Source organism: Podarcis filfolensis, assembly GCF_964270895.1.
Source record: "Podarcis filfolensis genome assembly, chromosome: 1".
Taxonomy (NCBI): domain Eukaryota; kingdom Metazoa; phylum Chordata; class Lepidosauria; order Squamata; family Lacertidae; genus Podarcis; species Podarcis filfolensis.
This window is the reverse complement of record NC_139604.1, coordinates 39,169,993-39,194,408: the sequence shown is the minus strand read 5'-3', so window position 1 is coordinate 39,194,408 and position 24,416 is coordinate 39,169,993. Positions and strand designations below refer to the sequence as shown.

Here is a 24,416-nt window from a genome sequence, read left to right as displayed (position 1 = left end):
TTTCTTGCCTGTGCTCATCAAATGCAGGTACCAAGGCTATGTTTCACGTTGTCTCTGCAATCCTTATTTGCAATGTCTTCACCTTTTTGTTTCTTGATAGGTTCACTGGAGGATTACTTTATTCCCTGTAGCACAAGTATCAAGGTATACATTCCTCAACAGAAGGCATAATTATGCACACTTGACATACAAGTCAAGGAAACTATCGTTCTGTTAGTACATTGTTGCATGTTTTTCTACTGTTATTACATAAAAGAGCATAATTTTTTGTGTGTGTTTTTTCAGAGGGTTAAGCTGGTTGTTAAAGGGGAGGGGAGTTTTGTCTGTGAACAAACACAGAGAGGCTCCATTCAAAGAGACCTGAGCTGTTGTTGTTTTTAAAAATGTAGGTTTAAACATAACAAATTTGTTGGTGCTATTCTGTTTGGAAGAGGTGGTCCCAGTTTTCACTCTCATCCTGCAGTTTCCAGTAACTGGTACAATAAAATCAGCAATAAAATGGTTATAAAATGCATTTCCCCCAACAATTATCTCAGGGGTGCCAGGAGCAATGATTTTAAATTCAACCTGAAGGTCAAGAATGAGGGAGACAGACACACCTGACCAAGGAGGGCATTCTACAAATGGGACATGCTCACTAAGAAGCCGCACCATTACTGAAGCCACAGATCATAGGGTCAGAGATTATTGATATTGGGGAAGGTGCACTTTTAGGTACTTGGGTTCCAGGCCATTTAGCTGCAAAGGTGACAAGGAAAGGCTAGTCTGGGCAGAATACCCTGGTGGCCTTAGCTCACTCTGGACAAGTAACCTGCTACACAGGCCAGTCCTTCAGAGAAGGAAGGTGGACAAAGGGACTCATGAAGTAGCAATTTTTAATTCTGTATCTCCAATCCCCTGATCCTGCACTTTCATTTGGAAGTATGTATGTAGCGCAAGTGAATTAAGAGTGAGTGTGAGAAAGGGTGGTGTTCAGTTAACTTTTACTCAGAGCAGAGACATTGAAAGTAATGAGCATGATTAAAATTCAGTAACTTCAATGAGCTTACTCTGAGTAACACTTGAACATCACCCATAGTATATGTTTATATGCAGTGCTGTTTTTCTAGAAAAAGATGCTGGACACCTCACCATGGACACCTCTCTTGTTCTCTTATATTGACAATAGTGCCCACCTGACAGGTGCTGAAAAAGCTCTGTTTATATGTATGCATATGTATTTCTCAGTTATTATCTGCCACTTAAAGTTTACCTGGCCTAGATAACCCTCAGATGTCTATACTGGCAACAACATATCTTCCCATGTTACATCTACCACAGCTTAAAAGGGAGCACAATAATATTATTTGTCATAAGTTCAGGCTATCACTCTAATAAGTGCAACTGTTTATTATTTCCTTATCTCTGTTGTAGCACCCAAGTGGTTAATATGTATCTGGAGGACTGTGTGTGAACTGGGTGAGTGATCTTTAAGAGGAAGCTTCCTTTTATGAGAAAACAACACGCAATCTCAGGTGTATTATGGAAAACTGAAAAAGCAAATGTTAAAGGTTTCCCAGGTCCATCAGCCTCACCTTTTGGAATGGCTGCTGTGCATTACCTTGACATTGTTTGTTGGAGATTTTGCCATCACTTTATAAATGAAATGGGGGGTGGGGGAAGGAAGAGAGACTCCCTTTGGCAGTCTCCTCTGCTTTTGCAGTCTGATTCTCAGCTACTAGTCTCCATCTCATGTAAGTGGACAGGCTACAACCACAAATAGCAATGTGGAAGCAAGTTATATTGGTATCAGTGGGATTTTCTCCTAAAAATGTGTGTTTAAGATTGAAGGGTTAGTTGGTCATTTTGTAATATAAAGTCAGAAAGTTAAAATATCAGGAAACAATTAAAAGAAGAAGAAGAAGGGATAATCAAAGTTCCCTACAAAACTGAACTATTTTTAAAAAGAAAAGAATACTGATTTTCATCTGTGGGATAATGTAAACATTTTTTTAAATCAATCAGAATTGGTTGTCATACAAGTTAATTTGATTTGAAGCCAAATTTATAAAGGACTTGTGTGTGTGTGTGTGTGTGTGTGTGTGTGTGTGTGTGTAGCATAGGAGCCAACTCCTAGGGTCTGAGGTCCCTTTGGTCTCGCTCAATAAAATATTTGAGGGGGTCGTCCCCCTCCAAAGTGGATGGGCATTGCCATTCAAATAGTGTGTGCATGCTGCGTCTTGTGATTGATTATGTGGGGCAGGGCTTACCTGCCCCCTCAATATTTTATTCAAGTTGGCACCCCTGGTGTGTAGTGGCTGTAGGTGTCACATGTTCCAACTGCCTGGCACCTGACATTTTGCACCAGTTGATGTTTCTAACCACCTTTAAAGGTAGCCCCACATAGAGTGCATTAGATTAATCCAGCATGGATGTCACTAGTGCATGGATAACTGATGTGAGGTCCATATTCTGCAGGTAAAGTTGCAATTGACAACTCTGAGCTGGTTAGAAAATAAATAGCTTGAGCTTGTGAAAAGGAGGAGTCCAGTTGGTTATGTATCAGTTGCAAACCTTCTAGAATAGGTGGTTTCCCTACTCTCAACATCCTTATCTTGTCTGGCTGCCGCTGCAATTTGTTTGTCCTGATCCAGCTCAAATTTGCCTCCAGACATCAGTTCCTTCAACAGCCTCCATGGAATGAGTAGATGGGGAAGAAAGGTAGAACAGAGTGTCGTCTGTGTACTGATGACATCACAGTCCACACTTCCAGATAGTCACCCCCAATATTGTGATATAGATGTTTAAAAGTTGTGGGGAGAATGAAGCCCCAAGGCACCCCCCACCCGCACTCCTGCAACTGAGCCTTCTGAAATTAGTATAACATCTGTGTTGGGGACTCTCTCTTTTTTTTTAGGAGTTTGTTTTTGTAGCATGGGGATGATAAGAAAGAAAATCGCTTCTCTCAAACCAGTTTGTTTAAGGGAATTGTCAAATCCATTTTTGCAAGTTTACCAAGGTAAACTTGTGTGCACAAACCCACACGCCTCCAGAGCAGCCAGCCAGGTATTGCGATCAGCTTGTCAAGGTCAAAACCTGATTATTAATTCATCATAGGTCTTAACTAGTGAAGCTGTTTGAAGAGCAAATTGCTCTCTGCAGATGTTCCATCAAGTCATATGCTACAGGAAGATACACAGGTTACGAACAAACATAATTCTTTTCTTACTCACTTTTGGCGGTTGTACAGTCATGGGAATCGTATCCTTCAAAGCACTGGCATCCCCACACACTGCACTGACCATGTCCATTACAGAGATTGGGGCACCTGAGAGCTCTGATTATTTCTTTATGTGTAGTAGGTAGCTCACTTGTTGAATCGAACCACATAGTTATGTTTTCCAGCACCTTTTTTTCACAGGAATTTTCCAGAAATGCAATCATTGATGCTCCCCATGTGAGGTCATCCTTGCTTTGTACATCCAAAAGGCACATTTCAATAGCCACATCCAGCTGGGTGCCCAAAAGCCCTTTACAAGCCAAGCCAATGGGAGAGGTTTCAAGAACCTTCTGACAGCTTGTTAAGGCTTTTGCTGAGGTTAGGCCACTTGGAGTAGGCCATGTGACCTGAACTTTAGGCCGCCTCCCTTCAAAATAATCTTCTGGGAAAAAGTAGGTGAAACTTTCCAAGTCAGCCTGACTCAAGCTTTGAGAGGAGGAAACAGATAAGGATTCCCAGTAAGCTTCTTGCCTTTTTTCTCTTGATAGCTCCTTCCAATGATCAGAAGAGTCAACATAGGTTTCATTTCCTGATTTTTTCAATGAGATGTTTTGACCAATTGGGTTTAAAAGGCCATTGGGGCTGTCTTTCTTTCTGGTTGCCTGAGGCAAATGCCACTGCTCAAGAGATCTAGGTGATAATATTCCATCAGCTAGGAATGCAGAATCAGCGTCCAAGTTAGTAGGATGTTCTGATGTGACATCTAGATATGGGATTACAGAATTGTAATCCACACGCTCATAAAAACAACCTAAAGATTCCGGGGGAGAATGCTGAAAAGTGTGTAGAGCATTTGCTGACTGTAAATACAGTGAATGCTCCTTCTGACACAGACAGTAATGTGTCCTCTTCTTCCATTCTGACAGTGGTGGAGTCTTGTCAAACAAACTCATCCCTGGAGCTATTCTGATAAAATAAAAGAGAAGCAGGTCAGAAAGTTAAAAAGGCTTGGTGTTCTCTCACTGATCAAACTTTCTTAGTTATTTATCTCTATAATAAAAATGTAAGTATATCATCACATAGTCCCTGTTGGAGGATTTGTAGTGCCAAGTCACAATTCTGGATTGGCATGACATCAGGGTGGGATAGGGAACCAAAAGTGAAGGCAGGCTGCACAACACCCATGTCTGTTGCACGGGAGAAAAGGCAAGGGACACTGAGAGGGGAGAAGTGGTAGCTTAAAACAGCAGGCTATTGAGTAAAGCAGAGCTGGAGGGAACTAAGAGGAAATTGGCAGTTTCAAACCATGGCAGAGATTTAAGTAAATTACTCTGGAATATTTGAGGGCTCTACATCCTTTGTCTTGCACACATGTGGCAGCTGAAGAACTGAAGAAGAAGTTTGAGTAGAGTAAGAAGAGAGGGGATGGTGGCCTCACAATCGGGTGGCCGATGAAAAGGGTGTTTAGCAGTTGCAATGTGTGGAAGGAGGAAGATGCAAGTGGTTACTGGGGGGGGGGGTCTGTGTGCAAGAGGTGTGTGCAAAAGGAGAAGGAGAAGGCATGGGGTGAAGGTGAAAATGTGTGTAAAGCAGGGCAGCAGAAAAAGAGAGAGAAGTGGCTTCAGAAATGGAGTTGGGAAGGTGAAAAGTGAGTTTAGTAGTTGCATGGGATGGGAAAGGGAAACTCTATGGGGTTAACTTGGGGGGAATAGCAGGGGGTTGGTGAGTGCAGCAAAGAGGGTTTCAGCCCCTAGCATCCTCCATATTTATCTTGTAAAATACAGAAAATACACTGAAATACAATCAATATGAATACAAAATTCCACATTTTTAAATTAAATAATAATAATCTGTGGCAGGTTTGTGCAGCCTGTAATATGCTAAGCCAAATGCAACCCAGCATCCAGGTAACACTGAGGAGCCAATGTAACTTCATTTCATTGAACTTTCCACTGTAGCTGCTTGTTTCTTCAGCAATGCTGAAATGGCTGTGTTAAAACTTCAAAGAAAACTCCAGCTGCATGTACACTTCTCAAATGGCTTGCATTTTAAGTAGTCTCTCTCAGTAGAAATGTTTGAACTGAGAAAACATCTCATTGATGCAGAATGCCTGCTAATCCAGCCTCTGTGCTACCTAAGAATTCTTCCTCCTCTTCACATTGTACATCTCTCTCCCCCCCCCATCCCCCAGTCTTTGGTCATAGCTTATCTTGCCTAGAGAGCAAGAAGGAGTTGCATTTTAATCTGAAAATATTCCAAGTTGTCTCCCCCATGACAGCTATAATATGAAAAACACAGAGCCCCAATATTCTGCAGTATAACCAATGATCTCTAGTTTAAGAAAATGAACCCTTCTTTTCCCACACATTTCCTTCCTGAATGGGTGAATACAATTGAACATTGCACATGATCATATACTCCACACATGTGCATCAGTACACCCAATCAATATTCCACATTTTTAGGACTTCAATCCATTTATTTCACCACAGGAACAGTCATTTGCACAAACATCTGCACATGTGTATGGCATAATGCATAAGCTTCCCTAGAGTGATAACCTAAGAACACATGAGTACTTAGCATCCTGCCGAAAGCTGAGGAGAAATGTACCGTCCATCCATCTATCAGGACAAAATTATTTTTTAAAAGGGGTTGGGGTGCTGAAAGAGGATGGAGCTAAACAACAACAACAACAAACCACTGTGCTTTAAAAACTGCCCACGCTGTCTGCTTAATGTGCAGGTATGGACACTTGCAAAGAGAGGTCTACAAAGTGTTTTTGGAAAACTCCAAAGCACAGCACTTCATAGGCTGAAGTGTGTACATAGTGCATACCTGGTCAGAAACAAGGAGAGTTTTACAATTCTCCTTAGCACTTAATAGGACATTATAGATGAGATTACTGCTTTACATAATGGTTACATCATAAATGATTACTTGGCAAAGGTCATCAGCATTTATCCTTTTTATTAAAAAGCTAGAAGGAAATAATTGGAGTTTGAGTCCACATGCAAAGCACTTTTTAAAGAAGGTGAAATAGCATCAATCAGAGAAGGAAAGTGGTCTCCCCTCCACTTGCAGCTGAAGCAAAAAGAGAGGGGGAGGGGTTGTATGACTGGATTCAATCCCAAGACTCCATACTAAACAAATGGTCAGTGGAATAGTGGCTTTTTAAAAAGGGGCATGTGCCTACAACCTCCATTGCTGGATTGGGCTGTGGAATTGTACATGTAGCACATGTAGTTTTTTCACCCGGCTAGGGATAAATGCAAGAAAGCTTCCTTCAACATGTATATGGCCCCTAGCTGTATAAGGTAATAGAAGTATTCAAAATAATGCCCTTGAACACTTATTTACTCCAGTGGCTAACAGGAAAAAGCATGAATTCCTCTGCTTGGATCTTAAAGTATGACTATGCATTGGTGAGATGAAGATAACAAACTGTTATCAGCAGGGTTGTAGCAACAATCTTAGAATTCAGCTGGAACTTATTATTTTGCTAACCTTCAGAAGAAACTGAGTAGGAAAAATATTAATAATAACATTTTTACTTGGAGTGAAATGCAATAATGTGGTTGTATCACTCCAATCTGACTTTCGGGATTTAAGTATGTATACCTGCTTAAAAGCAAAAATAACTATGATAAGAAAAGGCAAGTCTTGTGGCACCTTAAAGACTCATTTATTAGAGCACACGTACATTTATAGGTTTTCATGGTCTACGGTCAACTTCCTTAGAATCATTAAGCAATATCCTGAATTGCAGGTTAAAAAGGAGTTTAGAACTTTTAACAGTGCTAGCAGAGTGAGTTTGATGGGTCTTACTCCTAGTTAAGTGTTGATACGATTGCAACTCTAAACTCTTTTTTTATTTTTGCAGGGAGTATGTAGTGCTTTAAACAGCTATGGGACACCTTCAGTTTTACAGCTGCAACGAACAATGGCTGTGGGAATAAGAGAACAGAACTGCCAGTAGGCGAACTCTCCAACTGGTCCCTGGTGATTGGAGGTGCTGAAGTTCCAAGTGCTTGAAGGCAGCTAATTGAAAAGGCTTTACTAGCTTCCATCTCCATGACTTCTACCTGATTTCATAAACATGCTAGCAGTTTTGAAAATCTGGAGAGCTTCATTATTTATATGAACAACATTGCTGTGTTTTCTCCGTGATTTTCACAAATGACACCTAAATCGTCTGTTTCATTTCCCACACCTGTATTTCAGATGTAAAACCTATATTGAATACAACATAAATCCCTAAATTAACAACATCCACAAACAGTGTGTCCTGGGCTACTAAATATGACTTTGGGGTCTGAAGCTGTGTTCCAGACCCTTTGAATCCAGCAAGTGCTATAATTTAATCAAGGCTTCTAATTCCTAGAATATCCAAGCTATGAAGGTGAAAGCCTGGGTGATGAGCCGTTAAGGGGGCTCAGTGTGAGACAGCGAATGGGTTGGGGGGCCCTCCTTCTATTGATAAAGCCAGAGTTTAGAGTAGACATTTTTGGAGCAGTAACGCGATCTGGAAGGAAAGCAGCAAGCTGGAGAGAGAACTAGAGCAACATTTGAGAGCAATGTTGGATTTCTATTTTTATCCAAGGCTGCGGCTATGTGGAAAACAAGACCCTTTTTGGGGTGCTGATGCCGTTCGGGCTCAGGTTGTAGAAAGTGCCCTAAGGAAAGTTGAACCTAGGATGGCCTGGCATGAGCTGCAAATCCATGTTGTACAAATCAGTCCTAATGAGGGAGTGTTGATATTGAAGGACAAGGTACAGGTTGGTTCATGAAGACTTTGGCTCAAAGCTTAAATGTCTGAGTGTGTGCTGCTCCTGTCCACCACACACCTCCCACAATGTGTGATGTGAAGACTTTGCACAGAGGTCTGAAAACATGATGAGAGCAAGTCGTTACTTGCTGCACTCAGAAAAAGGAGGGCCGGTAATGATTTATGTTCTGAGCCTTGTCATATAACTGTGAAACCCGTAGGTCACACATTGTGAAAGGCACATAGTGGCGGTAAGGGGCAGAGATCCACTATTCCACCATAGAAATGATTCTGTAGGGGTGCTGAATTCTGCAGCATTTTGGAGGAGAGCAGAAAGAAACAATTCTGCTCCATTAAAACTCCTGACTGCAGAAGCCAGAATAGCTTCTGCAAGTTGATGCATGTATTCACCTTAATAGTCACATTCTTCCTGCATTATATTGGACTGTGGAGCTTTAGTACTTCCCAAGTGCTTGGTCACAGCTAAAGATGCTTCAGAAGATGTGTGGGAAACCTCTGGCCCTCTAGTTGTTGCTGAACTACAACTCCCAGACCATGCATGCTGGGGCTGCTTGGAATTATAGTTCAGTGACATCAGGAGGGTTAAAGATGCCCCACACTTGCTTTAGAAGAAGAATGGAGGTGTTTGGATTCCACTTTTGGAAGTTCTCTGAAATGGAAGGTACCTATACTCAGTCCTCCAGCTGGCATTTGAACAGCCATATCAGATGGTTTTTATACGTCCTATTTATTTAACAGAATAGGCTTCTTAAATATTAACATTTCATGCTACGCACTTTGCCACATCTTGTCAAAATCTGTCTTTGAATTCCACAGCCATGTACTTGGCATCAGCGTTCAGAAATTAAAGAACAGAGGAAATATCAAAGCCTTCGATTTCTGCCTTCTGTCCCTATTTTACATTTTCCTGGATGGCTGGGAACTGTCCTTTGTAACAGCTCAGAAGGATCTCAGGGCAGTTGGCAATGTGACGTCATTTGTGAATATGAAACTTCTCTCTAACAGTAGCTGAAAATGTGTATTATTTGAGGGGTCTTGAAGGCCAGTGCATTTTCTTTTGTCACTGCAGCTCTGTGCCGGATCATTAAACGAACACTTTTTGAACAGCTTGTATAGAACACTCTTATAATGGCGATTCATTTTTCGGCGCATCCCTTACCATTGAAAATCTCCTTTCCTTACCTCCAAGCTTTTATGAAGTCCTCCTCAGATGTGTTATTCTGGCGAGAAAGTAAAGGGCTCCCATCAGGCCCATGGAAGTCATTCTGACTGTTTCTGTCAAAGATGCCACATAAACCTCTGGTGCTATTAAAATCAATGCTTGGTGCCCTTACTGTCAAACTCATTCCCCAGTCGCTCACATCAGCTCGAACAAATGCTCCTGAAGGGAATGAGATCTGGAGAAGGAGCAAATCTGGTGAATATGAACTCCATCAGCAAGTGTGTGCGTGTGTGTGTGTGCGTGTGTGTGTGTGCGCGCACCTGCCAGTGCTTGAATTTTGGGAGAAGCCTTAATGAAAGCTACAAGACATGCAAACTGAGTCCCCCTCCCACATTTTTGGCTAAATCTTTCCCGATGTAACCTTTAAGCAGCAGCTAAGAGGATCCATATAAAAAGCTGGGGGCAGGCTGCCTCTGCCCCTACCACCCCATAAATTAAGCATCAAAGCAGAGACATGCACACACAATAACATGTCATACGCACAATAAAAAATAAGTTGAGACCTGCTATTGGCATCAGTAATCCACAGTGCAATATATCTCAGAAGAAAGCTCCATTGAGTTCAAGAAGTCTTACTCCCAGGTAACCTGCATGCCACTTTCAGGTTACAATCCTGTGCACACTTACGTGGAAGTAAGCTCCACTGAACTCAGGGTACTTACATCTGAGTAGACCTTCATATGCTTGCTCTCTTGTTTATACTGAACATGATTGTTCAAAATTGTATTTACCATTAGGATCTCTTTTTCTTGATGCTGATAGAGGGAGAAGTACAGTGGTACCCCAGTTTATGAACTTAATCCATTCTGGAAGTCCGTTCTTAAACCAAAACCGTTCTTGAAACGAGGTGCACTTTCCCTAATGAGGCCTCCCGCCACCAGTGCCCTTCCACCGTTTGGATTCTTTTCTTAGACCGAGGTAAAGTTCGCAAACCAGGATACTACTTCTGGTTTTGCGGAGTTCGTAAACCGAATAGTTCTTAAACAGGGCTGTTCTTAAATCGAGGTACCATATATATTCTGTTCTTAAATCGAGGTACTATATATATATATGGCCAATACTTTTAGAATATTCCTTGTAAGACCAATTCACACAGGAAATGATTGTATTTTAAACTGAACAGAACAGTTGTCTCATTATAGAAATGGCTTAGGTTGTTCCTTTGAAAGTGGGGAAAATCATATTCAGATCAAGGTGGGAAATGGGCCAGCTTTTTATTCTGAAAACAGTGAGTTAGTTTTGATCATGTGAGGACTTAAGCCTGATGGAAATTCCTCACAGTTGTAAGATGCGCACACACCACACACTTAAAGCACATTATTACCCCAAAGAATCCCAGGAACTGCAGAGCGACAATTCGCAGCACCCATTGCAAACTGCCATACCCATAATTTTCTCTAGGGAAATAATGTGCTTTAAATGTATGGTGTGTACACAGCCATATTATCACATGTTTCTCTAGGTTTGTATTTCATTTTATAGCCTGCCTTTCTTCCGGGATTCAAGGTAGTGCCCTCTTCATCTTAGGAGCCAAAGTTTCTTCAGTGCAATAGTATGTCAACGATACGCCATTTAGACTGTGAGGCAATGCCTATGATAGTGTTGTCTTGTGGCACCCTCCTCCTTCTAAAATTAAGCCATTTCTATATGTGCACTGGCAAGGAACCCATCTGAAACCTAGGCTTAAAAATTATCTCTCTTGTATCACTAATCACTGCCCAGGATATTTCTCCTGTTGTTGGGATGTTGAGACAAGCCCCGCCCCCATCAGCATAGGCAAGCTGATATAGAGAGAAGTGTTCCTCTATATACTCATACCCCCAACCTATTTAGGGCTTTGTAGGTCAACACTAGCACCTTGGTCAGTGTTCAGGATCAGTGTTATGTGACCTGCGTTATTTATGAACCAGGTAGCAGTCCCCAGTGAGAGTTTTTTGTTTTGTTAAGTGTTCTTAGATAATTAATCCTATTTACTGTTGGTCATTTGGTTCTGTATTTTATGATTCTATAATATATTAAAGGTTTTACTTGGTTTTGGTTGTACATCACCACTATATATATTTTTTCTTTTGAATTAGTGCTGTATAAATAGTCTTATAATGAATGAATGAACGAATGAATGAATGCGGGGGGAATAGCAGGATGTTGGCTTCCACATCAGCAATGCCGTGGATCAATGATTCTTCCTAGTCTGACATGGATTTAAAACTTACTTGTGCTCACCTATAATTGGTCAGGCACCAATCCCTTCACTTGGATCTAGTCACTCTTTCCATTAGCTTGGCTGGACACAAACCCTACTGTAATCAGTAAATCAGCTAAGTTAGAGAAATCCTTTATCAAAGACCATAGTGATAAAGAAATGCTTTATCAAAGACCATAGTGACCGCTCTGTAAAAAAAGGCAAGCCACTTGTAATGAGACAGAATGTGACTTGCTCAGTGCCACCATTGAGCTTGTGGCTAAGTCAGGGCTTGAACTCCTGCTATGATGTTTTATGGGCAGTATTCTGTCCATTGGAAGACACTTCTTAGCCTTACACTGAGTGGAATTTACCTCAGCTAGGACAGCCTAATACACACCAGTGGTTGGCCATTCAATTTAGCAAGGGATATTCGATCTTTCGCACTGCTTTGTTACAAAAGTAATCTCTCTCGTTGGTAATTATCAAAACCAAAACCCAAATAAATTTGAGATACGTACAGTAATTTTTCTCCCTCCATAGGACTCCATGATTCTGACATTTGGTTGTGACGAGACTTTGATGCTTTTAACTGCCAGTTGAGGTTTGGTTTCCAGAAACTGCCCATTGCACATATCAAAGATGACGATATCATTATCTTCCCATGCGGCAACACCACAGTTACAAGCAAAGGCAAGATGGCGGTTGCTGCAATGCCACTGACGCACATGCACCTCAAACACTCGGTTCAGGCTTCTGTACAGCACAAAAGTTCCAGTCATGTAGCTGTCATAATGCCTAAGCAATCAAGAGAACAACATAAAGGAAGGATTTACTCACAGTTTGTTAGCTGCTCATTTTTACTCTAGCCAACAAGGCTCCCTAATTAGACCAGTTTGGTGGCTGGCCTCAGAGGGAAAAGAAAATAAACTCTTGGTGAAGAAACACTTTTTCATCAACATAAGCAAACTAATACCACCAGAGTTATTAGCTGGGAGTGCATAAGAATTCATGTGAGGAGCTCATAGCTGCCTGAGAGCCGCTGCCATGGCAACAGGCATGGATAAGGAGGATAAACATTTGATAAAAGTAAATAGGAAAATATCTCTGCCTCCGGGCCTTAATAAATATGTTTTAGTTGTAACTGGATGCTTTACAGCATGATGTTCTTCAAAGCAAAACCAGCGCTCAAATAATATCTTCTGTGACTAATCACCCACTTCGACAAGGTTGACTATGACTAGGTGAACATTTCAAATGAAAAATTAGGGCTCTGCCAGAATCACATTAAAATGAAGTCATATTTCCCCCCCTTTAGAACATCTTGGCTGTAAACATAAGTTTTACTCCTAACTGGATTCTCAGCTGGCAAATGGCCACGTCTGGAACAATTTGTCAGTTTTACTCTTCACTGTTGCATGAGCTCAAGTCTACTACGGTTCACTGAGAAGCTGATGATGTTCTTGCTCTGGAACACATGCCAGCATGGTGGCTGCAACACACTGCATTTAGCTATGGATGACATAAGCTGAGGTGGTTACATGAGTGTTGATTCCATGCAAAATGCTCACAGAAGATTGGCTTTTTCCATATGGCTGAACAAGATGCTTTTCAAAAGCAACTGACACAGAAGGCTCTTATTCCTGTGGCAGTCTAACCTAATAACAATCACTTGGAAATTTCATTGAAATTAATGGAACATTTTGGAGCAAACATGCTAAGGATCACAGTTTCCTAGATTTCAGTGTTATGGCATAATCCTATGAACAGCCATCATGTGGGATGGAATGAGACAAAGGGTCAAAACTTGCTATGAACCAAGCAAAATGTATTGAATAAAATTCTAGCCATCGTTCATACTTACATTAGGCTTAATTCTCATAAAATTTTATTACTTTGCTTTGAATATATTAAAAAAAAATGTCCTGCTTCTATAATGTCATTCCCACACTTCAATGAAGGTGCATTTGCCACCCTCATCCCTTCTTAAAAGATGACTCAAGAGGTGCAAGTAGATAAATAGGTACCACTCTGATGGGAAGGCAAACGGCCTTTCCATGCACTGCTCTGGTTCGCCAGAAGCGGCTTAGTCATGCTGGCCACATGACCCGGAAGCTGTCTGCAGACAAACGTCGGCTCCCTCGGCCAGTAAAGCGAGATGAGCGCCACAACCCCAGAGTTGTCCGCAACTGGACTTAATCGTCAGGGATCCCTTTACCTTTACCTTACCTACTTCCAAAAGGCCACAGATAGTTAAAGGCCAAATACCTGGTTATAGAGAAAAGTTTTGCCTGGCACCTAAATATATGTATTGAAGGTGCCAGGCAAGTCTCCCAGGGGAGAGCATCCACAAATAGGAAGCCACCACAGAAAAGGCCAATTCTCATGTTCCCACCCTCCGGACCTCTTGTGGAGGGGGCACACAAAACCAGTTTATATGTCCAGGAGTGTGCACACTATACCTTTAAAAGTACATCTGAAGAACAATCTTTTCAGCAAAGAATTCTGGGCACTGTAGTTAACCCTGCACAGAGTTGGAATTCCCAGCAGCTCTTATGAAATCGCACCACCTATAGCTCTTTGAGGAGGAAAATATGCATCAAATGTGATTTAAAGGTATAGCGTACACACAGCCTTAATTAAATCCTCATTTGCAGAAGCTATTGGAATTTAGTTAATCTGGTTAATTGGTTTGTTGTTATAGTTTAATAGCTATAACTATCATCCTATTTTCTGGTCTCACGAGTCTTTCTGGGTGTGACAGCAAATGCTAGAAACTTGGAAGGCACTTTATTCATGTGAGTGTTTAACGTCCCTTGGATTCTGCACTACAGCATTTACTGTAAACTCATAAAATAGCATCCTAGATAGCTGAACAGAATACTAAAGCATATCATTATTGTGAAGCCAAATAGCTTCATGAAAGAATACTCACCATCCATCAAATGTGATGATGTGTGGATCAGTCAAAGAGTAGCAGTTCTCTGTGGGGAGGTCTTGAACTGTGACCTAGTTAAAATGAGATGTGTAATGCATACAGTCTCTGAGGCAGAGCTCCATTTTTTATTTTATTTTTTTACTCATAAAACATTATGGGCTGCATTTGACTTTTATGGGTGAATGAAACAAAATGTGACTTTTAAAGTGTGTTACAGGATCAGTATTTCCTGTGTTTTACTTATTATCATTACTTATTTTATATGCACCCAGCAAGTATATAAAGGCTATATAATTTATTTCTTCTAGGTAAACATCAGCAAAAAAACATGTCTCTCCCTGCCCATCCAAAAAAAGTTTATAATAAAAAAGTTTTTAACTGGAAGTGTGTGAAATCTAGAATCCTGAAAAGCAAAGTAGGGATCAATGAATCAATCTATTTCTGATCCATGTCATTTCTGCATGTGCTTACTAATAAGTCATTAGTTTCTGCATTAATCTGAGAGTTCTTAAATGACTTAGTGAAGATTTTTCACTAGACCCGGATCTTGGCTTCATTGTTGTAAGCTTTTAACATAATCAAATCAACTATATATCAGAACCTTGTTAGCAGATGAAACAAATATTTTTATTAGAACAACAAATTTGAGATTCAGTGTCAATGTCTACAAAGTGATACCACAGAGTTAAATATTGACACAGAATCTCAAGACACTTATTAGGATTTACCCCAGTAATTCCATTGATTCCTTTCAATTATGGTTGTGCGATCTTAGCTTTCTTGCTGATCATAAGCATTTACCGTATTTTTCACTCCATAAGACGCACCTTTTTCCTCCTAAAAAGTAAGGGGAAATGTGTGTGCGTCTTATGGAGCAAATGCAGGCGGGAAGCTCTGAAGGGGAGCGCTGACTAGAGCCTAGGATGCATACAGGCTCTGCTCAGCACTCCCTTTAAAGAATTTTTTTCCCCTTTCATTCCCCCTCTAAAAACTAGGTGCGTCTTATGGTCAGGTGCGTCTTATGGAGCGAAAAACACGGTAGTCATATGTAAATCCTATCAGGCAATGAGGCTTACTTTCAAATACATGTGTTTACGATCATTGCCTTTGTCTGCATTCAAGCAGACTTAAGATTGCTTCACACACATTTTTAGGTGCAGTGTGTTTATAACTTTATAGCTCCAAATGGGACACAATGGGACAAACATGTACTGTATTTGAAAATAAAAATATAAAAAAGTTACATTCACTGATTAGCTGCAGTTTTCTGGCCTTATTCAGATTATCAAATGTGAAATTACTTGGGGTGGTTGGAGGGGAGAACATGATACAAGGGTACACATAAAGTAGATGGGGATTTTCTCTGGGACAGAAAAATGAATTACAAATACAAAAATAAATAGGAAAGCAATGCCTTGGTTAGAATGCTCTTATCAAATTCATTGTTTGTTTAAACCTACTTTGACATCCACTGGTGTATAATCCCGCCAAAGTGGCTCGCTCGTTTGGACAGGCTCCACTCTGATATAGCTGGTGAGGTTTCCATCCTCAACAAAGTCATTCACAGCCCTTACAGTTACCGAAGCTCTTGCACAGCTACCTTCCTCGCAGGGCATGTGTTCCAGAGCCACCTGGCATGTTGAGAGAGCGATGTCTGGGGACCTCCTTCCCAGATCATCTAAAATGCAAGTATATTGGCATTCATAACTCTGTTGAGAAGTTAATAGCTAGGTTTTCTTTTTAATCAAAGGAAGATGGATGGTTTTCCATCTGTGATCAGAATAATTGTTGCTATTACAACAGCCAGACATGAACTCAAACAGAACCATTATATGCAAAAAATGACAGCACGAAAAATACACACTTCTCTCTCTCTATTTTAAATCTCATAAGCCACCTCTCTCTCTCCCTCCCTCCCTCCCTCCCTCTCTCCCTCCAAGAAAAGAAAAGAAAAGAAAAGAAAAGGGTTTCAGTACTCCATACTGGTAAGTACTAGCATAAAAAGGCTATATAAAAATATTATATATATCTCTATAGCTATAGAGAAAGAGAGGAGAAGAGAGAGAGAAGGATCGAATACACGCATTCAGTACATGAAAACAGCAATACTTTGGCTGCAATCTTGTACTTGCTTACCTGGGAGTAAGCCCCATCTTGGGTAGGCATGTATATGATTGCAATGTTAACAACAGCAGAAGACCAGATCAAAATAGTGACAGTGATATCAGAAGCCAACATCCCTCACAAACAGCTCAATTCCCTGGGGAATAAAATAGTCTTCATTTTCTTTCTAAAAACTTAAAGAACTTGATGAGTTTGCCTGTGGTTGGAGCTCACCAGAATATGCGTCACAGCAGAAAACAAATCAAAACAGAAATCTCCTCTTTTACAGAATTCATCATGAGATTGCTTGAATTTGGAGATCTCTTTCTGCATTTGTGAATGACCAATATTCACTATGCTTTTCAGTGCTGATATTTTAGCTTTGCTAGATGTGAAATAATAATAATAATAATAATAATAATAATAATAATAATAATAATAATAATAATAATTTATTTATACCCTGCCCATCTGGCTGGGTTTCCCCCGCCACTCTGGGCGGCTTCCAACAAAATATTAAAATGCAGTGGTCTGTTAAACATTAAAAGCTTCCCTAAACAGGGCTGCCTTCAGATGTCTTCTAAAAGTCTGGTTGTTGTTTTTCTCTTTGACATCTGGTGGGAGAGCGTTCCACAGGGCAGGTGCCACTACCGAGAAGGCCCTCTGCCTGGTTCCCTGTAAGTTGGCTTCTTGCAGTGAGGGAACCGCCAGAAGGCCCTCGGAGCTGGACCTCAGTGTCTGGACAGAACGATGGGGGTGGACACGCTCCTTCAGGTATACTGGACCAAGGCCATTTAGGGCTTCAAAGGTCAGCACCAACACTTTGAATTGTGCTCGGAAACATACTAGGAGCCAATGTAGGTCTTTCAATTTCAAATATGTCATTTAATCAATTTAAATCCGTGTTATATATTTTACATCCAGCAGCCTCAAACATGAGCTGATTTTTTTTTTTAAAAAAAGTATTTAAAAACCTATTCTATAGGTTTCTTCACATATTGCTTTCTGGCACAAGTCATCTTCACTTTGGCAGGGGGAGCCTTGTCACAGGTGATGGATTGAGAAAATGTCTTTCTGCATAAGGACTCTTATATCAGCTTCCCAGCAGCAGTACCTCATGCAAAAAAATGACATTTGTGTCACTCTTCATACATTAAACACAATACTGACAATCTCTGTGTCAGATAAGGTAAAATGTGAAATGGCCTTTAGATCAAGGATCAGTTAAATAACACAAATATATCAATACGCATGAAATGTTTAGCTGTAAATGCATACAAATATAAAATGTGTCATATTTTCTGTCACTGAAACAATCTTCTTCAACACCACCGAAATAATCACAACCCTACATATATGTGTATACTAAGAACTAAGTCCTATTAAATTTGATGGAACTTACTCTCAGGTAGGCATTTTATTAATTTGTTTGTTTGTGTGTTTGTTTGTTTTGTATACCACCCTATACCTGCAGTCTCAGGGAGGTTCGTAGGATAAAATATACCATTACACTGCAAGCCTTAGGATAGAGAATCATCACAGCTCATAGTCATCTATTATGTGCACATCTATACATTTGAAGCACATTCTTTTCCTCAAAGAATTCTGGGCACCAGGCACACCGAGTTGGTGGGACTGTCGTGTGTGTGTGACATCACATGTGTGATGCCCCGCCCCCCGTCGGGCCACACCTGCTTGGACGCGGGGGTGTCTACCGGGATGCTCTGACGATTGCAGAGGGCAGCACGGAGGGCGAAAATCGGCCTCCCAGCCTCCCACTTGCCACACTGGCGCTCACTCAGGGACAGTGGGGGATGGTAGCCCCCTCAATATTAGGGTGGTTTAGGCCCCTTTTGCCCCATACACCTGGCACGGCTGCTGGACACTGTAGTTTGACCCTCGCTGTCGGTTGAAATGTTACGGGCAAGATCCAGTGTTGCACTAGCAAAGGCAGTGGGGCTTCCCCTTTCTTCCCTCCCCTCTGTATATCCCCCATTTTAGAAGTACATGGGGGATGCAGGGGGAGGAGGGGAAGGGGAAGTTTGCACAAGCAGGAGTCTATTGCACAAATAGGGGTGTGTGTATGGGTGTGTCCCTATTTATTGGGGGCTTTTCTGGATTGTGTGCACTGCGTGTTGCTTCATTTATAATTTCAGCCTGCATCAGATGTTTCTTCTGAAGCATCAGTAGTAAACTGTAGAACAGATTTACAACAGTGCACTCCTTTGGATGTTGACGTCTTTCTACTGTGTTCAGTTGTTAATGTGTTTAGAATTGCAGCCTAAGAGCTTTCAATGATAAGGAGAAGTAGTTCCTGATAAGAAGAACCACCCATTATTTTTTAACCATCTAAGTAACAGTGCAACCTGATCCTAATATTTATTGCACTAGTTAGTTATGAGTACACAGGAGATGACATCTGCTACAGTGGCACAACTTCTCAAAGCAATGATATTTTTAAGCCATCACCAGGCTTTCAAAGAAATTACCCCAGTGGCCAGCAACTTAACAGGGCCAGATATTTAGAATCCTGGTTCCAATGTGCAATCATCATCATCATCATCATCATCATCATCATCATCATCATTATCATATCATTTTCTTCCATACAAATATGTTCAAATCTTACAAATAAGAAACTAGGGTTGAGAGGAAGTGATTGATCTCGCTAGTGAATTTATTGCAGTAAACACACACACACATACACACGTGTGTACACACCTTTTTGTACGTGACTATAAGTAATACCGTTATTAGTCAAATTAGCCTAAAACATTAAGCCAAATAGTTTAATGCACTGACCACAAGCTTTAAGTACTTTCCCCCCATCTCTCTGGTTTTATAGCCAATCACTTTGTTTGTCTTATGAAGCCCTCTAGCAGTAAATGATGGCAGTTCTCCTACCTATGCTATGCTCTTAGATTCATTACAGAGATTTCAGGGAAAGTCAGCAAAAGCGCTTGATCAAATGCTCACTGACATAAGACTCTTACCAGAATCCCCGGTAGTCAGCTGCAAAGTAATTTTACAGATGTCATCCTGGCCCAGACAGGTAATAGGGATGGTACTTAGGATTGTCAAAATATGCTCTTCACTATCTTCTGCAATTTGTATGGATTCTGGCACAAACTGGAAATAGAGACAGATGATCAGTCTTACACTGCACTCATATTAAGCCTTGGCCTGTTTTGATGGCAAATGGCCTCTGATTGAAGGCACAAGTGAATTTTCAGTTATTGCATCAGAAGTTTCCCTTTCAAGAAGGAGGAACATTTTCCCTGAAAAAGCAGGCAATATATAGATTTTTAAAAACATTTTTAAGGCTAATTTGGAGAGGGAGAATGAAGAGTAGTTTCCAAGTTTTTGTTTTCGTTTTTTGTTTTTATTAAAGACTTTCTTGATTTACAAAAGTATGTGCAATGTCTCTCTCTCTCGTATTTTTTCCATGTAACATTTTTACAAATCAGTTTCATTTGTTGAGACATTAGGAAGAAAAGGGGGAAAGGGGGGGAGATGGTAGAGTGGGGTCGGAGGGCGATGTTTCTATTTTACTTAATAGATGTAGGGTTTGGTGTCAGCGTTGCTTGTGCAGGTTCTCTGCTGTTCACTTGTGTTCCTTTGGTGGTGAGAGAGGTTGGGGTTGGCCTAGGCTGTGGTTGTTCATTTGTGGTTGGCTGTGGTGGTCTTTGTTTTCATGTGTGAGTGGGGGTGGGTGGGTGTTTTGGATCAGGTGAGCCATATTGATTTGTATGCTGTTGGTGGATTATTGTCATTGTCTTGTTGGGCTGTTTCCAAGTTTTCTCTGAAGGAAAGATATTCAAAACTTGCCCTTGCTGCCGCTGCGCCCCCAACTTTTGCCACCACTGCGCCCCCAACTTTTGCTAAACTTGTCAGCAGCCGGGGCACTTCCTGAAAATGTTGCTGCTTGGCTTTTCCAATCTGGGGAGTGGGACTCAATCAGCAATGTGTCACACAGAAATGCCCTGGCTTTTGCCAAACTTGGTAGGAGCCGGGGTGCACCTCAAAACGTAGCTGCTCGTCTTCTCCACCCGGGGACAGGGAGGACAAGCGCCAATGGCACATGCCAGAATGCCTTCCTTCAGGCAGCAGAAGCGGTGGGGCAGGCAGAGCACAGCCTCTTGCACTTCCTTTTTTTTAAAAAAAAATAAATTTTTATTGATTTTCCAACATATATTAAGACACAATACAATTAACAACACATAAACAAACAAACATATAAACACGTATAATTTCATAACCTCTTTTTCTTAAGCCTTGTTTCAGCGACTTCCCCATACCTCTCTTTTCTGCATCCCTCTTTTAAACTTTTCCAGAACCCCTAATTTCAATTACTTATAAGTCACTTTCTTTAAACCTATTTCTCACCCAGTTATTTGTCACTGCAATTCTGTTTTACATTACCCATGACATTTTAGCACTCATTAATTTTACAACAGTTCTTAAGATAAACTTTAAATTTCTTCCAATCTTCTTCCACCGTCTCTTTCCCTTGGTCGCGGATTCTGCCAGTCATCTCAGCCAGTCCCATATAGTCTATTACTTTCGTCTGCCACTCTTCCAGCGTGGGCTTCTTGCACTTCCACTGCCTGAGGCAGGTGTTTCCTCCTCACCTCATGGGAGAGCCAGCTCTGTGGGATGGGATCCTGTTTGCACCAGGGAAGACCTCTGTAGGTGCAGGTGTGGCCACAGGTGCTATGTTGGTGACATGTGGGCAATGTCTTGAGAAGTCACAGCTCCGTGGTATAGCATGTAGTTTTGAATGCAGAAGAGTCACTATCAAACTTCCCTATTTAAAGACCCTCAGAGATAGCAGAGCTGGGAAAGACCTGGATCTAAAGCTTTGGAGAACTGCTGTGAGTGAGAATGCACAATAATGGGCAGACTCAGGATAAGACAGCTTCTTGTGTTCATAACAGGAAAGGGGGAGAGGAGGCAGCCTCAAGTTGCTCTAGAGACGAATTATTTGCACCTATTGCTGTGCTTTTGCTCTGTTGATACCAGTCACTAAGGAAGGGTTTTCACATGGTGTCCTATTCAGCTTTTGCCTTCCTTATTCTCTCTCACGACTTTGATAGCGCGTTAAGAAGATCTGAGCTTGCTGCTACTCCAAGATAAGGTGAAATTGCTATTTTGGTGGCTCGCCGAGGTTTCTGCTTAGCTCTCAAACATTCTGCCAAATTAGCCACCGTAATTGCTTATTAAGTAAAAATTGCCTTAATTTCCTAATGTTACCTTTTGCTTTTGAACATCTTCAGTAATTACAAAATCATTTTCAGGAATAGCAGGGTAATTGTTTCTTATTTCTGATGCAGGAGAAAAAATCCTTTTGAAAAATCCTAATAACTAACAGCATGGAACCGATTTGCTCAGTGCAGAGCTACTAGTAAAAAAAAAAAAGTTAATTAAAATGTGCTGGGCTGTATATTAGGATAATTAGCTGGTCATATGGCTTGCACATTACTCTGCTTTCTATGTGTAAGGTAAAGGGGGGGGGACTAATTTATGCTAATGCATATGCTTTATGCCAAGTCTGGGACCAACCTGAGACATTTTGTTGCCTGAAGTGAAAGGCAAGATGACACCTCCCCGTTCCATGTACAAGAGCCAGCAGGGCAGGTAGCTGAATCTTATTTCATTACTAGCAGTAGGACAGCAGCCTCCATTGCATTCCATGGCTGCCTTGCATAGACAGCGCAGAGGCAGACAAGACACACATCTCTATCTTTCAGCACCTCCCTACTAATCCTCACCCTCAAGCAGCTCCCTCACTCAACCTAATGGTAGGGTTGAGTGTGCAGAGTTTGGCCATTTGTTTCTCCATCTTGTTAAGTATTGGCTACACTACTGGCAGAAGCTCTCTGGGGCTTAAGGTAGGGTTCCCCCACCCCAGTACCTGCTACTTCCGAATGTCCAGTTGGAGATGCTAGGTGAAACAGAAACCTTATAGATCAGCCTTCCCCAACCTGGTGCCTTCCAGATATTTTGGACTCCAACTCCCATTATCCCTGGACATGGGCCATGCTGCTTGGGGCTGATGGGAGTTGTAGTCCAACAGTACCTTGAGGGCATCACCTTGGAGACAGAAGAACAGCTGTTATAGATACCAAGTATATGCTATAATGAGGGATGCGGGTGGCGCTGTCGGTCCCTGCTCCTGCCAACCTAGCAGTTCTAAAGCACGTCAAGGTGCAAGTAGATAAATGGGGCCTGGAGAGAATTGTAGCCTGTGGAAGGGACATGGGCTAGGGAGATATTGAGAGCCAGGTAGATGCACCCCTCGCCCTGCTCTGGGGTCTGTATCTCTGTGGTTTCTGCAGTCTATAGTGTCATATGAGTTTTTGAAAGAGAGAGATGCCACACTACCCAAAGATGGGGATTGTGCTGTTAGGTCTCCCATCAAAGGCATTAGGTATGAATCAAAGTGAAGTCTGTCCCATAAATAATGTATTGTCCCATAAATAATAATGGCAGACTTAGCATGCAGGTCCTTGTTTTTATAGGCTCAGCTTTTGAAAACTAATCTGTACTACAGCCTCCTTAATGGAATGACTTTTTTTTTTTTTGGCCAGTTATTTATATTGCATTCCAGAAAAAGCTAACAAAGGGGGAAAGAAAGGCTCTTTTATGAAATATCTGCTACCGAATGGCCAACCAAGGTCAGAAAATGTTTTAGTCTGCTAAAATTCTCCATTAACATAATGGGGGGTTGCCCCCAGAGTTTTGTGAATGGGAGAGCGCAGCATTCAAAGGATGCAGATGCTAAATGCCAGTCTTCACAAAAGCTGTCCATTTAAAGACGTCCCAACTTTTATTTCACATTGTGTGAGAGACAACCGCAAGTGCTCAGGCATTATGACCAAATCACTCTGAATTTGCAGAACTGTGCCTATCTACTTAAGGTTGCATATAATCACCTCTCGAAGGTGAATGAACATGAAACGCTTTCACAATACATTTCTCAGCACCTAGATGCTGTAGCTGTTAGTGCCTTTAGAAAGTCTGATAGAATGATTGATAGAATGGCAGGCAATTTTTGGATACATTTTCTCCTTGGGCACCTAAGAAGTACACTGTTTATAATCACCAAAGCCAATTTTACAGTGTGTTGTCTTGCGGAGCAAGGTGGTTAATATAGAAATCTCCATTGAGGATATGCTAGAGAAGTTTGTTAAATGAGGTCTTTTGCTGTTACCTTAATCCCAGCATAGAATCCATCGCTTTCTTCAGGGAAAGACTGTTGATCAGGAGAGTCCCACCTAAAAGCTGTGACAGTGCAAAAGACCTGCAATAAATAAATTGTCCATTTTACAACTTTTTTTCTTTTCTTTTTAAATTAAGAGTTTATGAAGAGTGATTGAAGGTGTTGTAAAGGTTTGGCTGAGATATTCTACCCTATGAAAAGTGATTTTGCTGTTTTGCCTTTCCCTTTGCTGGCTGCAAAGCCAATGCATTCGCCAAGTGGGGAACCCATGGGCGGCAGCCATCCTCCCATATCTTGAAATGGAAAATTCCATGTACTTACAGATATCCATAGGTGTCTTCTGTAGCAATTAAAAGCTGATATCCCTCACTCTGGGTAGGCAAGTATGGAGGGCTTGGATCAGGTAGTTTTGACGTTCAGAAATAATGCTAGCTGGAACTAGGGCATCTGGTTATTAATCAGTACAGTGGTACCTCAGGTTAAGAACTTAATTCATTCTGGAGGTCCGTTCTTAACCTGAAATTGTTCTTAACCTGAAGCACCACACTTTAGCTAATGGGGCCTCCTGCAGCCACTACGCGATTTCTGTTCTCATCCTGAAGCAAAGTTCTTAACCTGAGGTACAGTGGTGCCTCGCAAGACGAATGCCTCGCAAGACGAAAGGGTTTTTCGGTTTTTGCGTTGCTTTGCAAGACGATTTTCCCTATGGGCTTGCTTCGCAAGACGAAAACGTCTTGCGAGTTTGTTCGCTTTTTTCTTAA

At 41.4% G+C, this 24,416-nt stretch overlaps 1 protein-coding gene across 1 annotated transcript in view; it reads right to left on the bottom strand.

The window, feature by feature from the left end:
• LOC310747408 (von Willebrand factor D and EGF domain-containing protein-like) overlaps positions 1–24,416 on the bottom strand; it is a 211,575-nt gene that overhangs the window by 129,248 nt on the left and 57,911 nt on the right. Inside the window, exons 6-12 of the mRNA XM_083581771.1 lie at positions 23,647–23,736; positions 19,427–19,562; positions 15,791–16,008; positions 14,328–14,401; positions 11,914–12,190; positions 9,171–9,385; positions 3,213–4,165 (exon numbers count right to left, since the gene is read on the bottom strand). Of these exons, the coding sequence (XP_083437897.1) occupies positions 3,213–4,165; positions 9,171–9,385; positions 11,914–12,190; positions 14,328–14,401; positions 15,791–16,008; positions 19,427–19,562; positions 23,647–23,736 (1,963 nt within the window). The remainder of the gene's footprint in view (positions 1–3,212; positions 4,166–9,170; positions 9,386–11,913; positions 12,191–14,327; positions 14,402–15,790; positions 16,009–19,426; positions 19,563–23,646; positions 23,737–24,416) is intronic.